The sequence below is a fragment of the Myxine glutinosa genome, chromosome 2 (genome assembly GCF_964187855.1).
Source record: "Myxine glutinosa chromosome 2, kmMyxGlut1.1, whole genome shotgun sequence".
Lineage (NCBI taxonomy): Eukaryota > Metazoa > Chordata > Myxini > Myxiniformes > Myxinidae > Myxine > Myxine glutinosa.
This window is the reverse complement of record NC_136262.1, coordinates 80,213,471-80,229,374: the sequence shown is the minus strand read 5'-3', so window position 1 is coordinate 80,229,374 and position 15,904 is coordinate 80,213,471. Positions and strand designations below refer to the sequence as shown.

Here is a 15,904-nt window from a genome sequence, read left to right as displayed (position 1 = left end):
CTCACGGTCCCTCTGTGCTGTCTTTCCCTCGCGGTCCCTCTGTCCTGTCTTTCCCTCGCGGTCCCTCTGTGCTGTCTTTCCCTCGTGGTCCCTCTGTGCTGTCTTTCCCTCGCGGTCCCTCTGTGCTGTCTTTCCCTCGCGGTCCCTCTGTGCTGTCTTTCCCTCGCGGTCCCTCTGTGCTGTCTTTCCCTCGCGGACCCTCTGTCCTGTCTTTCCCTCGCGGTCCCTCTGTGCTGTCTTTCCCTCGCGGTCCCTCTGTGCTGTCTTTCCCTCACGGTCCCTCTGTGCTGTCTTTCCCTCGCGGTCCCTCTGTCCTGTCTTTCCCTCGCGGTCCCTCTGTGCTGTCTTTCCCTCGTGGTCCCTCTGTGCTGTCTGTCCCCCTGTCTGTCCCCCTGTCTGCTGTCTCCCTCGCGGTCCCCCTGTGCTGTCTTTCCCTCGCGGTCCCTCTGTGCTGTCTTTCCCTCGCGGTCCCTCTGTGCTGTCTTTCCCTCGCGGTCCCTCTGTGCTGTCTTTCCCTCGCGGTCCCTCTGTGCTGTCTTTCCCTCGCGGTCCCTCTGTGCTGTCTTTCCCTCGCGGTCCCTCTGTGCTGTCTTTCCCTCGCGGTCCCTCTGTGCTGTCTTTCCCTCACGGTCCCTCTGTGCTGTCTTTCCCTCGCGGTCCCTCTGTCCTGTCTTTCCCTCGCGGTCCCTCTGTGCTGTCTTTCCCTCGTGGTCCCTCTGTGCTGTCTTTCCCTGGTGGTCCCTCTGTGCTGTCTTTCCCTCGCGGTCCCCCTGTGCTGTCTTTCCCTCGTGGTCCCTCTGTGCTGTCTTTCCCTCGCGGTCCCCCTGTGCTGTCTTTCCCTCGCGGTCCCCCTGTGCTGTCTTTCCCTCGTGGTCCCTCTGTGCTGTCTTTCCCTCGCGGTCCCCCTGTGCTGTCTTTCCCTCGTGGTCCCCCTGTGCTGTCTTTCCCTCATGGGCCCCCTGTGCTGTCTTTCCCTCGCGGTCCCCCTGTGCTGTCTTTCCCTCGCGGTTGTCAGCTCTTTCACGAGCCTCGATTCAGTATATTTAAAATAAAAAAAATAATAATAAAAAAAGCGATTTTCTATCTAATTCAGTGCATCACTATATTTTATAAAAACATGTGCAATATGTTTGCAAATCTCCAGAAATTTTGAATGAAATTGCATGGCATTTAATTTGAGCATCAAAATTGAATAACATAACATCGAAGAATATGTACACTTACCTGCCAAGTCTTTCAAACACCGCTAAATTAGGCTTGTTTGGGCTGCTGAAGAAGAAGTCCAGGTGAAAGGAATGTGGCATTGTCTCACTGAAAGAAGAAAATGCTTCTTAAAAACAACAAAATTGCATCAAATACACTATATCATCAAAATTCAGAAACAGGAAATAATTTTAACCATTTTTTAAAACAAGACTTTTAAAGGTTAGTATGATGGCCCTTCTTTTGTCCAGATTGCAACCTGCACCCTTACTCCGTCAACGGCCGCTGGGTTTGATTGGCGATTTGCTTCAATGGAGGGCTAATGATCGTAACAAACAGCACCTCACTGCCATTTTTGCTTAACATGCTCTTTTCTGCTTGGAGTTTATAAAACCATTATCTTTTCTGCTGGTATAGCCCAATACTCACCTTCATGAAGACCAGCATTCTATTGTATGTTGTTACACAAGTCTTTTACCGCATTTTAAGGCCCGAGAATACCCATTCTTTGGACCAGTGGCAGTTAAGTGTGGTGCAAGTAATAAAGAAGACTACTTGTTCTATTGAAATTATTCTGAGAAAAAACATTTGACCAGAAAATGCAGACAACTACCAATTTGAGGCACCACAATTTCGGTGTTATTTTATACGAAAGTTTTGAACTCTCATTGCACATATTTATTCTGTGTGAGTACATGTTAACCAAAATGACTTATGACAATGCACCAACACAACGGTGTCACAATCAACTTCACAATCAACATTTTCATGGGGAGTGTGGGTGGAAATCAACAAAAACGAACCCATATGCGCAAATGTCAGGAAGGTTGCTATGAGCTCGAACACCATGCGGAATGACACGGAGCTCCTGGATTAATACTGGACATGGGAAGTGCACCATATCTACCTGTCCATTCTGCAGGAAATACAGACAAGGTGACAATGAGAACTATGCTATTTCACATTTAATAGCATTGATCAAAAATCTCTAAATTCACAGAATTTTAGGCAAGGCGGAGATATAAATATTTCAACATTTAACACTTTTGCTCCTTAGGCCCCCAAAAGGATTTGGAAAAACATCCTGATGCTTACTTTGAAATCACTTTGGCTAGTATATTGCAAGTGAAGATTCTTAATGTTAAAACAATTATTGCCCATTTGGAAGGGTGTCATTCTTTGAACAATTATACACACTGAAATATTAGTCAAAGCCAATGTAAAAAATCAATTTTAAATACTGTTCATCTGGAATCAATTTAAAGGACTGCCCCTGCTGCTTAGCATCGAATGTTCAGCAGCTGCGAGATTACTACATCAAGCCAAACAATTTACTGGCGTTTAACTATGGGTTAGAGTCCCTGGTGTTGGGCTAGCGGCTAGGGTGCCGGCTTTAGGATCCTAGGATCCTGGGTTCGAATCCCGGTCAATCGCTGAATTAACGCCAGGGGGGTTGACTCAGCCTGTCATCCTTCCGAGGTCGGCAAATTGAGTACCAGTTCACTGGTAATTCCCTGCTTGTCGTTAAAGGCGGCAAAAAGGGTTGGCGTCAGGAAGGGCATCCGGCCGTAAAACATTGCTTCAAAAAGGGGACTGAAAAACAACAACAACCACAGTTCCCGAAAAAGGCCAACCCCCGCTTGCGGGGAAAAATGGCCTCTAAAGGTGGTTTTTTTAACTATGGGTTAGATAAACCCCCAAAAATACCCAAAATTTTATTTAGGGATCTTTCCTTTTAAAAACTACACCTGCTCATTATGGGAGTGGCAGGGAGAGTCATGTTATTAGGATTCCTTTACATTTATAATGTAGAGGAATACCTATTGTTTTTCCTAGAGATTATTATTATTATTATTATTATTATTATTATTATTCCGCCTGATTTTTCACCTCCGAAAACTTTAAAATCAATGTTCTCAGCAACTGTTGGTCTGATTGACACGAAATTTTCACCAAGTGATTGGCTAGACATGTATAATTTTTCACTGCTAATTATGATGTCATAGGTCACGTGGTATAGGCGCCATCTTGGAAAATACCTTCAACTTTGGCCCTCTATCTCCGAAACGGATCAATGGAAAAAATTGAGTCCTGCCTCATTCTAAAGAACTCTGCAATGGGACCAAAAAACATGTTATTTAGGATATTAAAAGTGCTAACGTTACCAAGTTAGAATTGGAATAGACCCCTTGATGCCACAAATATGATATTTTTCCGGCATAGCCCATGGGGCAGAGCCGTCTAGAACAGTGTTTGGCCGTCCGTATGTATGCATGTATGTATGTATGTCTGTCCCCTCAAAGGTATAGCAATCAGAGCTGAGAATCTGGTCACATGACAGGGTGATGTGATTACGTCTGTCATTAGGGCGGTGCAGCCGCTGACTCTCACACTCCGCCATTTTGATTTATATACCGTTCATGTCGAACATATTGTCGAACCTGTCATATATCACAATCGCCATGCTCCACCTTTACGTTTTTCATACAGTGTGAAACACAAAAAAACCAATTGTTAAAATGACCATCAAATATCGAAAGCATTGGCGTTACGGCTCTTCCAACAATACGTAACCTCTTCCAACAATACGGTACGTATAGGCCTAAGGCGTTATGACTCCCCTTCCGCTTCGGACAAATTAAGCCCAAGTTTCTTAACCCTTTGATTACGGATGACGTCCAGTGCCGCAAACGAAAAAGTTTTGTGTGCGGTTGACGTTACTACACATCATCGACTATACCGAGAAATAGATCACCAGTACTTGGTTGCATTCCTGTACCAAAATGCCAAATTAATCCCGTTTTATCAAATTTATCGAGGTTCCAGAATTTTTTTTCAATTTGTTTAGGTTGCTGGGGATCCCGGGTTTATCAAAAAAAAAAAAAATCCCGTACTCAAAGGGTTAATACAGTGACATCGTTTCAGTAGTATAGTTTTCATCATAATAATAATATATTAAATATAACCATAACACTTTAATCCCAATGTCGTGAATGGAAAGTTGATTGATTCAAGCGGTGTAACCACAGAAGTAAGGCATTCACATCGGTTTTTGTTTTTTTTAATAACATAATTTTCGTAATAATAACGTAACATTATTATTATAGTAAATCTAATCCCTTTGTAGTGAATGCACATTACTGGAGGTTAATATATATATATATATATATATATATATATATATATATATATATGAAAAAGTAAGTACACCCCATGTAAAGTTTTGACTATTTCAACATACAGCTATTTGATCTTCATTTCAACAATATTGATAGATAAAGGTGATATAATACAACAAATATCATGAAACATTTACATTTTGTAGTCCACTGTATAATTTTAATAAACATAAATGCAAATTTCGCATGTGGAAAAAGAAAGTACACCCTTGGCTCTAATAGGTGGTATTGCCCCCTTTGTCAGAAACAACCTCAAGTAGGCGTTTCTTATAACTGTCTACCAGTCTCTGACATCGACTGGGAGAAATTTTTGCCCACTCCTCCATGCAGAATTCTTTCAGCTGTGTGATGTTTGAGGGGTTTCTTGCATGCACAGCTCGTTTCAAATCCCCCAACATCTCGATGGGATTTCGATCTGGGCTTTGACTTGGCCATTCCAGAACCCTCCATTTCTTTCTTTTCGGCCATTCCTTGGTGGATTTACTGGTATGTTTAGGGTCATTGTCATGTTGCACGATCCACCTTCGGTTGAGCTTCAACTTCCGACAGATGGCCTCACATTATCCTCAAGCACCCTCTGGTACAATGAAGAATTCATAGTGGATTCTATGATGGTGAGCTGCCCAGGCCCTGATGCAGCAAAGCTGCCCCAAACCATAATATTTCCACCACCTATGCTTTACAGTTGGTATCAGGTTCTTGTGGTCAAATGCTGTCTTTGGTTTTTGCCAAACATGTCTTATGGTACTGTGGCCAAATAGCTCTACCTTTGACTCATCTGTCCAGAGCACATTGTTCCAGAAGTGCTGGTCTTTGCCTAGGTGTTCATTGGCAAACTTGTCTTGCCCTGATGTTCTTTCTGGACAGCAAAGGTTTCCTCCTGGCACACCTCCCATTTGGTGTCCCATTTGTAACTCTGTCAAGAAGCACCTTGCTGGTGGTTCTCCACTGATGATATGAAGGTCGCATAGTGACCGATATAAAAAAACCGAAAGGTTCACAGAGTTACAAGTGTATGGAAGCCTCACTGCGTTGCCCTGATGAAGCCCCAACAAGGGCGAAACCAGGTCGGTAACTGAGTTTTGCATGCACTTGTGACAGTATCTGAATTTATAATCCGTAATGACGCACTGCTAGATGGTTCCTCTGGAGCTTTGCAGGCAATGCGGACATGCATGGCGATGACGTCATGTTGTCCGCTCATTAGGTTGGAGAACCAGATTACAGATACCATTATTAGTAACTCCCAACCGCAACCAGGTCGACTCCATATGATGAGGGGATACCGGAGATAACGTTACCGTGTGGCAGGCGGTGCTTATCGCTCCCAGCAAGGTGCAGCAGCAGCTGTATGGGCCACCTTGCTGGCGGTTCTCCACTGATATGAAGGTCGCCTAGTGACTGATATTATATACAGTATATATATATATATATATATATATATATATATATATATATATATATATATATACACACAGACTTGGCATTTAATATGGAATATTTTTTTTGTGGGGGTGAACTTACTTTTCAAGATGACCTAGAACCAAAAGTTCCTTGGAATTATGTTGAAATTATTCTAGATTTTGTTAATGTGGCCTTTAAAAGAAACAAACCACATTTGACATTTCAAAGCAAATAAATTGATCCTTGAAAGTGATGGAAACTGATATCGAACTCAATTCACGGACAGTACTGTGTTAAACTCATGTATGTTTTCCAGAAGTATCTTTATTTTGCACATTAACCAAAAAAATTTTTAAACAAAAACAAACGTTTAATTACGACTGGGATTACGGACAGTAAAATTACAGTTCAGTACTTCATGTAACCCCCACGAGCATTCAGGAGAGCACGTACATGTTGAAGCATGCTGTTCACGAGATTTGCCAAGGTTTGGACAGGAATCGCTTGCCATGCAGTTACAATAGCCTGCTGCAATTCACGCACAGAGGTCGGCTGCTGGTCCAAGTTGTCGATTTGACGCGTTAATTCTGCCCACAAGTTCTCTATCGGATTCATATCCGGGGACATGGCAGGCCACTCCATATGCTCCACACCACCGTCAGCAAGAAAGTGTTGGATCATGCGAGCATGATGAGGCCGTGCATTGTCATCTTGAAAGATAAAAGTTTCCTCGAAAGGCTGCACGAACAAATGGAAGCAATGTTTCTTCCAGAATGGCCCTGTGCTTGAACTGGTTCAGGTTTCCATTCAGAACAACCAGGTCAGTTTTGCCCCCTGCATGAAAAGCAGCCCAAACGGTCACCCCACCACCTCCAGCTTTGACTCTTGGCACTATACAATCTTCGTTGTAGGCTTCATGCACTTGTCTGCGCACTCGGACACGGCCATATTAACGATAGACCAGAAATCTAGACTTGTCACTGAAGATCACGTGATTCCAGTGTCCTTGCTGCCATTGACAGTGCTCTCTGGCCCACTGCAATCGGCGCTGGCGGTGTTGTCTGGTCAGACGTGGCTTTCTCAGGGGACGCCTGGCACGAAAGCCTGCTTGAACCAGTCGTTGGTTGACTAGCCTTCTGGATACAGGCACATTTGTCGCTCCCAGCAAGGTGCAGCAGCAGCTGTATGGGACACCTTGCTGGCAGTTCTCCACTGATATGAAGGTCGCATAGTGACTGATATTATATATATATATATATTAGCTGATTAGCTGACTTGGTACGGCCATTGCGGACTAACCGGTGCAGCTGGCGATCATCCCTCCTTGTGGTTCTGCGGGGACGTCCTGACCTCGGTATTGGAGTAGGGACACCCCTCTGAGCATTTCATTATCTTTGACACCTGACCTTGAGTGATGCCATACTGCCGAGCAATAGCACGCTGTTTCATGCCGGAATTTCGTAAAGCCACCACTCCATGACGAACAGCATTGTCGAGTTGACGGACCATCTCCAGTGAAGCGGCAATAACTTTTGTAGACGTGCAGCAGTTGTTTTCCACTAATACAGAACGCAACAACCCTTATATACCCGATTGTGAAGCCAATCGTCAAATGTACCTGTCCGTACATTTTGTCACGCCACCTGTGATATAATCCTGTTATTGACTTCTTGCTGCGACAGACAATCAGTGACATGGTTCTTTCAACAAAGAAATCACCGAAGCGTAAAAGAAACTCACCAGATTGATATACCGAGTTCAGAAATTAAACCGGTCAAGAAAAAAAAAAAACCATATTAAATGCCAAGTCTGTATATATATATATATGAATGAATGATCGTTTTAAGGCCATTTTTCCCCGCTAGAGCAGGGGTTAGCCTCCCTTTTTGGGGCAATGTTTTTTTTATGGCCGGATGGCCTTCCTGACGCCAATATATATATATATAAATCTTACTAACAAAAGTACCCGGCATTGCAACCGATGAGTCTCTTCCCAACGGCAATATGATATACGCAATCTGGGTTCTTCATCTAGAAGGAATTTTAAAAACAGATCGCAAGTACACTGGAGCAGTGGCGTAGAGGAAAAATGACGCTCAGGGCGAGATGTCAAATTGCCACCACTGGTAACTTCCCATAAGTCTGAATGGTGTGTGTGTGTGTGTGTGTGTGTGTGTGTGTGTGTGTGTGTGTGTGTGTGTGTGTGTGTGTGTGTGTGTGTGTGTGTGTGTGTGTGTGTCGTGTGTGTGTGTGTGTGTGTCCCGTGTGTGTGTGTGTGTGTGTCCCGTGTGTGTGTGTGTGTGTCCCGTGTGTGTGTGTGTGTGTCCCGTGTGTGTGTGTGTGTGTCCCGTGTGTGTGTGTGTGTGTCCCGTGTGTGTGTGTGTCCCGTGTGTGTGTGTGTCCCGTGTGTGTGTGTGTGTCCCGTGTGTGTGTGTGTGTCCCGTGTGTGTGTGTGTGTGTGTGTGTGTGTGTCCCGTGTGTGTGTGTGTGTGTGTGTGTGTCCCGTGTGTGTGTGTGTCCCGTGTGTGTGTGTGTGTCCCGTGTGTGTGTGTGTGTCCCGTGTGTGTGTGTGTGTCCCGTGTGTGTGTGTGTGTGTGTCCCGTGTGTGTGTGTGTGTGTCCCGTGTGTGTGTGTGTCCCGTGTGTGTGTGTGTCCCGTGTGTGTGTGTGTCCCGTGTGTGTGTGTGTCCCGTGTGTGTGTGTGTCCCGTGTGTGTGTGTGTCCCGTGTGTGTGTGTGTCCCGTGTGTGTGTGTGTCCCGTGTGTGTGTGTGTCCCGTGTGTGTGTGTGTCCCGTGTGTGTGTGTGTCCCGTGTGTGTGTGTGTGTGTGTGTCCCGTGTGTGTGTGTGTGTGTCCCGTGTGTGTGTGTGTGTGTGTCCCGTGTGTGTGTGTGTGTGTCCCGTGTGTGTGTGTGTGTGTGTCCCGTGTGTGTGTGTGTGTGTCCCGTGTGTGTGTGTGTGTGTCCCGTGTGTGTGTGTGTGTGTGTGTGTGTGTCCCGTGTGTGTGTGTGTGTGTCCCGTGTGTGTGTGTGTGTGTGTGTGTGTCCCGTGTGTGTGTGTGTGTGTGTCCCGTGTGTGTGTGTGTCCCGTGTGTGTGTGTGTGTCCCGTGTGTGTGTGTGTGTCCCGTGTGTGTGTGTGTGTGTCCCGTGTGTGTGTGTGTGTCCCGTGTGTGTGTGTGTGTCCCGTGTGTGTGTGTGTCCCGTGTGTGTGTGTGTGTCTCGTGTGTGTGTGTGTGTGTGTCTCGTGTGTGTGTGTGTGTGTCTCGTGTGTCTCGTGTGTGTGTGTGTGTGTGTGTCTCGTGTGTGTGTGTGTGTGTGTGTCTCGTGTGTCTCGTGTGTGTGTGTGTGTGTGTGTGTCTCGTGTGTGTGTGTGTGTGTGTCTCGTGTGTGTGTGTGTGTGTGTCTCGTGTGTCTCGTGTGTGTGTGTGTGTCTCGTGTGTGTGTGTGTCTCGTGTGTGTGTGTGTGTGTGTGTCTCGTGTGTGTGTGTGTGTCTCGTGTGTGTGTGTGTGTGTCTCGTGTGTGTGTGTGTGTGTCTCGTGTGTGTGTGTGTGTCTCGTGTGTGTGTGTGTGTGTCTCGTGTGTGTGTGTGTGTCTCGTGTGTGTGTGTGTGTGTCTCGTGTGTGTGTGTGTGTGTCTCGTGTGTGTGTGTGTGTGTCTCGTGTGTGTGTGTGTGTGTCTCGTGTGTGTGTGTGTGTCTCGTGTGTGTGTGTGTGTCTCGTGTGTGTGTGTGTGTCTCGTGTGTGTGTGTGTGTCTCGTGTGTGTGTGTGTGTCTCGTGTGTGTGTGTGTGTGTCTCGTGTGTGTGTGTGTGTGTCTCGTGTGTGTGTGTGTGTGTGTGTGTCTCGTGTGTGTGTGTGTGTCTCGTGTGTGTGTGTGTGTCTCGTGTGTGTGTGTCTCGTGTGTGTGCGTCTCGTGTGTGTGTGTGTGTCTCGTGTGTGTGCGTCTCGTGTGTGTGTGTGTGTCTCATGTGTGTGTGTGTGTCTCGTGTGTGTGTGTGTGTGTCTCGTGTGTGTGTGTGTCTCGTGTGTGTGTGTCTCGTGTGTGTGTGTGTCTCGTGTGTGTGTGCGCGTCTCGTGTGTGTGTGTGCGCGTCCCGTGTGCGTGTGCGTGTGCGTGCGCGTCCCGTGTGCGTGTGCGTGTGCGTGTGCGTGCGCGTCCCGTGTGCGTGTGCGTGTGCGTGTGCGTGCGCGTCCCGTGTGCGTGTGCGTGTGCGTGTGCGTGCGCGTCCCGTGTGCGTGTGCGTGCGCGTCCCGTGTGCGTGTGCGTGCGCGTCCCGTGTGCGTGTGCGTGTGCGTGCGCGTCCCGTGTGCGTGTGCGTGTGCGTGTGCGTGCGCGTCCCGTGTGCGTGTGCGTGTGCGTGTGCGTGTGCGTGCGCGTCCCGTGTGCGTGTGCGTGTGCGTGCGCGTCCCGTGTGCGTGTGCGTGTGCGTGCGCGTCCCGTGTGCGTGCGCGTCCCGTGCGCGTCCCGTGCGCGTCCGCGTGCGCGTGCGCGCGTCCGTGTCCGCCCCGCGTGCGTCCGTGTCCGCCCCGCGTGCGTCCGTGTCCGCCCCGCGTGCGTCCGTGTCCGCCCCGCGTGCGTCCGTGTCCGCCCCGCGTGCGTCCGTGTCCGCCCCGCGTGCGTCCGTGTCCGCCCCGCGTGCGTCCGTGTCCGCCCCGCGTGCGTCCGTGTCCGCCCCGCGTGCGTCCGTGTCCGCCCCGCGTGCGTCCGTGTCCGCCCCGCGTGCGTCCGTGTCCGCCCCGCGTGCGTCCGTGTCCGCCCCGCGTGCGTCCGTGTCCGCCCCGCGTGCGTCCGTGTCCGCCCCGCGTGCGTCCGTGTCCGCCCCGCGTGCGTCCGTGTCCGCCCCGCGTGCGTCCGTGTCCGCCCCGCGTGCGTCCGTGTCCGCCCCGCGTGCGTCCGTGTCCGCCCCGCGTGCGTCCGTGTCCGCCCCGCGTGCGTCCGTGTCCGCCCCGCGTGCGTCCGTGTCCGCCCCGCGTGCGTCCGTGTCCGCCCCGCGTGCGTCCGTGTCCGCCCCGCGTGCGTCCGTGTACACCCCGCGTGCGTCCGTGTACACCCCGCGTGCGTCCGTGTACACCCCGCGTGCGTCCGTGTACACCCCGCGTGCGTCCGTGTACACCCCGCGTGCGTCCGTGTACACCCCGCGTGCGTCCGTGTACACCCCGCGTGCGTCCGTGTACACCCCGCGTGCGTCCGTGTACACCCCGCGTGCGTCCGTGTACACCCCGCGTTCGTCCGTGTACACCCCGCGTGCGTCCGTGTACACCCCGCGTGCGTCCGTGTACACCCCGCGTGCGTCCGTGTACACCCCGCGTGCGTCCGTGTACACCCCGCGTGCGTCCGTGTACACCCCGCGTGCGTCCGTGTACACCCCGCGTGCGTCCGTGTACACCCCGCGTGCGTCCGTGTACACCCCGCGTGCGTCCGTGTACACCCCGCGTGCGTCCGTGTACACCCCGCGTGCGTCCGTGTCCCCCGCGTGCGTCCGTGTCCCCCGCGTGCGTCCGTGTCCCCCGCGTGCGTCCGTGGCCCCCCGCGTGCGTCCGTGGCCCCCCGCGTGCGTCCGTGGCCCCCCGCGTGCGTCCGTGGCCCCCCGTGTGCGTCCGTGGCCCCCCGTGTGCGTCCGTGGCCCCCCGTGTGCGTCCGTGGCCCCCGTGTGCGTCCGTGGCCCCCCGTGTGCGTCCGTGTCCCCCCGTGTGCGTCCGTGTCCCCCCGTGTGCGTCCGTGTCCCGCGTGTGCGTCCGTGTCCCGCGTGTGCGTCCGTGTCCCGCGTGTGCGTCCGTGTCCCCCGTGTGCGTCCGTGTCCCCCGTGTGCGTCCGTGTCCCCCGTGTGCGTCCGTGTCCCCCGTGTGCGTCCGTGTCCCCCGTGTGCGTCCGTGTCCCCCGTGTGCGTCCGTGTCCCCCGTGTGCGTCCGTGTCCCCCGTGTGCGTCCGTGTCCCCCGTGTGCGTTCGTGTCCCCCGTGTGCGTTCGTGTCCCCCATGTGTTTGCAAGTTTGGTCAATGAATTTGTCCACCAATCAAAAGGTCGAAGCAGATTGGGTTTTTTTCGATCTGAAGCTCAAAGCTCAAAGCTGCATAAAATCATCAATTTTCATTGTATTTTTTTTTGAACCAATTTCGTTATTTTGAGCATATGGAAGAAGAAGAAGAAGAAGAAGTCTGAATACAAACGGACGTGGACGGGCTTTGCAATTTCATATGCTTTCTGGTTTGGCAGTTGCAACTGGTCATACCCAGAGCCATAGATAGAGTTCGGTCAACCCGGTTTCAGCTGGTCTGCCCTATGATCGATTAAGCCCATGGTTCTTAATCTGGGTTGGACCGAACCCCAGGGAGTTCAGGGGGTTCAGCGAGCCAGTCTCAGGGGTTCGGCGGAGGTCCTCCGAAACGCATTGCAATTTGTTTTTTTTGGTTTTTTTTAGTTTTGTATCAATTTTGAATCTATGTGTAATTACGCTTATTATTAATATTATTATTATTTTGCTATGTATGTTCCGAACGAATGGAAATGTTATTTGTAATTGTATTCCCATCCCATTCATGGTTTCTCTGGTCTGTGTTTAAGATAAGTTGTTGCACACTGACTAGTAAGTTGAATCAATGAGCAACTTGCTAATTATTCTGTTGATGGTGCTTACTTGCTTACTTACTGGATTTTGGACTTTGCAGGTTTTCGGAAATTCCAGTCAATAGCCTCGATTAGCTTGCCGTGTGCCGTGCGTCATTGGTCGCTCCTTACTTTGGAGTGACTGATTAATTGAAAAGTAAGTTGGAAATGTTTGTGGATATGCAGGGCGGGTTCAGAGTTATATTAAAGTCAAAAGTAGATGGTGATTATAAAATATGATCGAATTACTCAGAAAATTAGGTGGAAGTGATATAACTCCTTTGGTCGCAATTCAAAACTAACAATTCGCAGTTTTCTATGTCATATTATAATGGGATTTGAGGTGACAGAGTTGAGTAGATAATAAATCCCATCATCCTCACAATAAATTATGTTTTCTTCGTTAAAATTTATCAGTTTTCAGAGGGGTACTGATTTATATTTAAGCATGTTCCTTTTTAAATTTTTGTCATATAATTATTTGCCCGAACTCAATTAAGATCAGTTTGTTACTTTTTTTCTTTTTTTTTGCAGTATGTAGAGCAAAAAAGAAGTGGTCGGAGGATTACGTGCAGTACGGGTTCACGTGTTTGACGGAACGGGACGGAAGTCAGCGTCCTCAATGCATGCTTTGCAATGACAAGTTGAGCAACTACAGCCAAGCACCAGCAAAACTACGGGAACACTTTAAAAAAAACTGCACGGCGAGGGGCAGTACAAAGACGCAACACTGGATGAATTCAAATTAGAGTCCGATTCGAAGCAAGTGCTACCTTGCCCACTCTCGGCTTCGTTCCAATTGACAAACCGATCCTCACCGCGTCGTATGAAGTTGCGTACCTGATCGCAAAGCAGGGCAAACCGCACACCGTTAGCAAGACACTCATCAAACCGGCCGCGTTGAAGATGGCCAACATCATGCTGGGAAAAGCTGCTGAAAACAAGTCGTCTCTCGTTCCACGCTCAAATGACACCAGCAGATGCAGAACCGACGGCATGAGCGATGACATCCTCGCCCAGGTAGTTGCAGATGTAATCGCGAGCCCGATGAAATTCAGCCTTCAACTCGACGAGACCACCGACGTTTCGAATTTGAGCCAGCTCATCTTATTTGTACGTTATGTCAAATGAGACGAGATTAAGGAAGACTTTCTGTTCTGCAAGCTTCTCACAACAACGACGAAGGCAGCTGACGTGAAGAAGCTTGTGGATGACCTTCAGAAGCAACGGCCTCTCGTGGAACATGGTGTCTGCAGTTTGCTTGGATGGAGCTCCAGCCATGCTGGGATGCAACTCCGGTTTTGGAGCGCTGGTGAAGGCCGATGCACCACACATCGTCGTCACACACTGCGTCCTGCAGAGACACGGGCTGGCATCAAAAACCCTGCCTCCAAAACTGGCCAATGTTCTGAAAATCGTCGTTGAAACTGTGAATTACGTGCGAAGCCGTGCTCTGAATCATCTTATCTTCAAAGAGCTGTGCAATGAAATCGGCTCTGAGTTCGAAGTCCTTCTCTACCACTCTAACGTTCGATGGTTATCACGAGGGAAGGTAGTGAGCCGTGTTTTTGCCTTGCGTGTAGAATTAGCTCCGTTTTTGCGAGAAAACCAGCATTGCCATGCAACGCACTTCCAAGAGTCAGAGTTCATCCTCGCCTTGGCGTACTTGGCTGACATCTTCTACGCACTCAATCATCTCAATTGCCAGATGCAGGGCGGTGGAGTGAATGTCATCGAATCTGAAGAAAAGCTGAGCGCTTTCCGAAAGAAGTTGCCGTTGTGGAGGCAGCGAACAGAGAACGACAACTTCGCAAACTTTTCGCTACTGGACGAGTGCGTGAGCGGGATCGAAGATGAGTCTGAAGTTGGAGGCACTGCTGTACCGGAGGAGCTGAAGCAAGCGGTTGCCACGCACTTGGATGAGCTGGGAAAGTCATTCGACGGCTACTTCCCCGACCAAGAGCAATACCCAGCAATACCTTGACGACCTCATCGAACTTCAGCAGAGCCAGACTCAACAGCAACTCTTCGGCACAACAACGCTCTCAACGTTTTGGTACCGCCAAATGGAAGGGTATCCTCACATCGCTAAAATTGCCCTTGAGACACTCACACCATTCATTACAACACATCTCTGCGAGCATGCGTTTTCGAAACTGGTGGACATTAAAACAAAGAAAAGGAGCAGGCTTGCATGCGAAAATGATTTGAGGGTGGCCCTTGCCAAAACAAAACCACGCATTTCCCAGATCGCCTCCCGAAAAGAAGAACGGAAAACGCATTAAGATGCAATTCTTCTTAATTTTTTTGTCAAATTTGAGGGGTTCCACGAGTGTTCGGTGGGTTTCATTAGGGTTCGGCGCCTTTAAAAAGGTTAAGAACCACTGGGTTAAGCGCTGTCATGTGATTCACAGGCGCCATATTGTTACCCAACCTCCGAAACTAGCAGAACGCGCATCGCATGCATTCGCTTCGGTTTTCATCAGTCAAAAAAAAAATGCCGTGCTGTTCGGCATACGGTTGTTCTAATCGTTCAGACAGGGGGAAATCAATGCACCTTTTTCCCCGCAACCCAGAACGAAGGAAAATTTGGGAGATAAAGGTTCGCCGAGAAGGCCTCAAACCAAACAACAACTCTTTCTTGTGCGAAGTAAGTGTCCATGCCTCTCACAGACTCAGTCTTACGTAACACTAACTAGCAAAGTAAATTGCAAGACATGCTTAAGGTCAATACACCTGGATATGCTCTGGCCGACGCTATCAGAGTTGACCTCATCTGGGCAGACTGGGGGCTAGGCCTAGGGTCTAGTCCAAGATAGATTAGGCCTACCCAGGAAGCGGTAAGGCTAGCCTAGTCCAGTCGACAATTAGGAACAGACAAAGGATCAAGCCGTAAATGTAAGTTAAACAGGATTTTAACCCAAATCTCGTGCCCGCATTTGGCTCAGCAATAGTGACACAGTGCACACACCCCACCAAAAGTTAGTCTATGTCTTTCTTTTTCTTTGCAGGATCATTTCGACGAGACACAATATGAGTGTCACAGGGCCGATGACCTGAGGAAGCTCAAGCCAAATGCTATTCCAACTAAGTTTGCTTTCACAGCACCACAGACTTCGCAGCCCAGGAGACTTCCAAAACGATGCAGGACAGATTTAGTACACAAACCGTCAAACAATGCAACAAAAAGAACACGACTGGAGTACTCGTATTGTACTTCATCCCTCGATGCTATTCAGTCCCAGATACAGCTAAGCGAGTCCGGTGCCGATGGTAATTATGTTGTTTAAAAAGTAAAATAAAAGAATACCACATGTTTACCATACTTTCTTCTAGAATTTGTAAATTTATTCAAATTTACGAGCTTAAAGGCCATCAGAGTAGGGCTTTAATAAGTAATTTGATTCTTGAATGTGTAGACATTTAAAAGAGAATCATATATTCTAGCACATGACACACACACCCACACAGAAAAAAAAGAGGCAACTACTGAAGGTGGAGCATATTTCAGTATGTGAAT

The 15,904-nt window shown here is 49.0% G+C and overlaps 1 protein-coding gene across 3 annotated transcripts in view; it reads right to left on the bottom strand.

Annotated features, from left to right (window-relative positions):
* The window catches only part of VIRMA (vir like m6A methyltransferase associated), a 285,574-nt gene that overhangs the window by 240,534 nt on the left and 29,136 nt on the right, over positions 1–15,904 (bottom strand). For 2 of the 3 annotated variants that reach the window (XM_078773440.1, XM_078773442.1), the window contains exons 2-3: positions 2,007–2,119; positions 1,225–1,311 (exon numbers count right to left, since the gene is read on the bottom strand). In XM_078773440.1, coding sequence (XP_078629566.1) covers positions 1,225–1,311; positions 2,007–2,119 — 200 coding nt within the window. Of the gene's footprint in view, positions 1–1,224; positions 1,312–2,006; positions 2,120–13,224; positions 13,351–15,904 lie in introns of those variants that run through there. The other variant, XM_078773441.1, reaches the window with a different exon arrangement.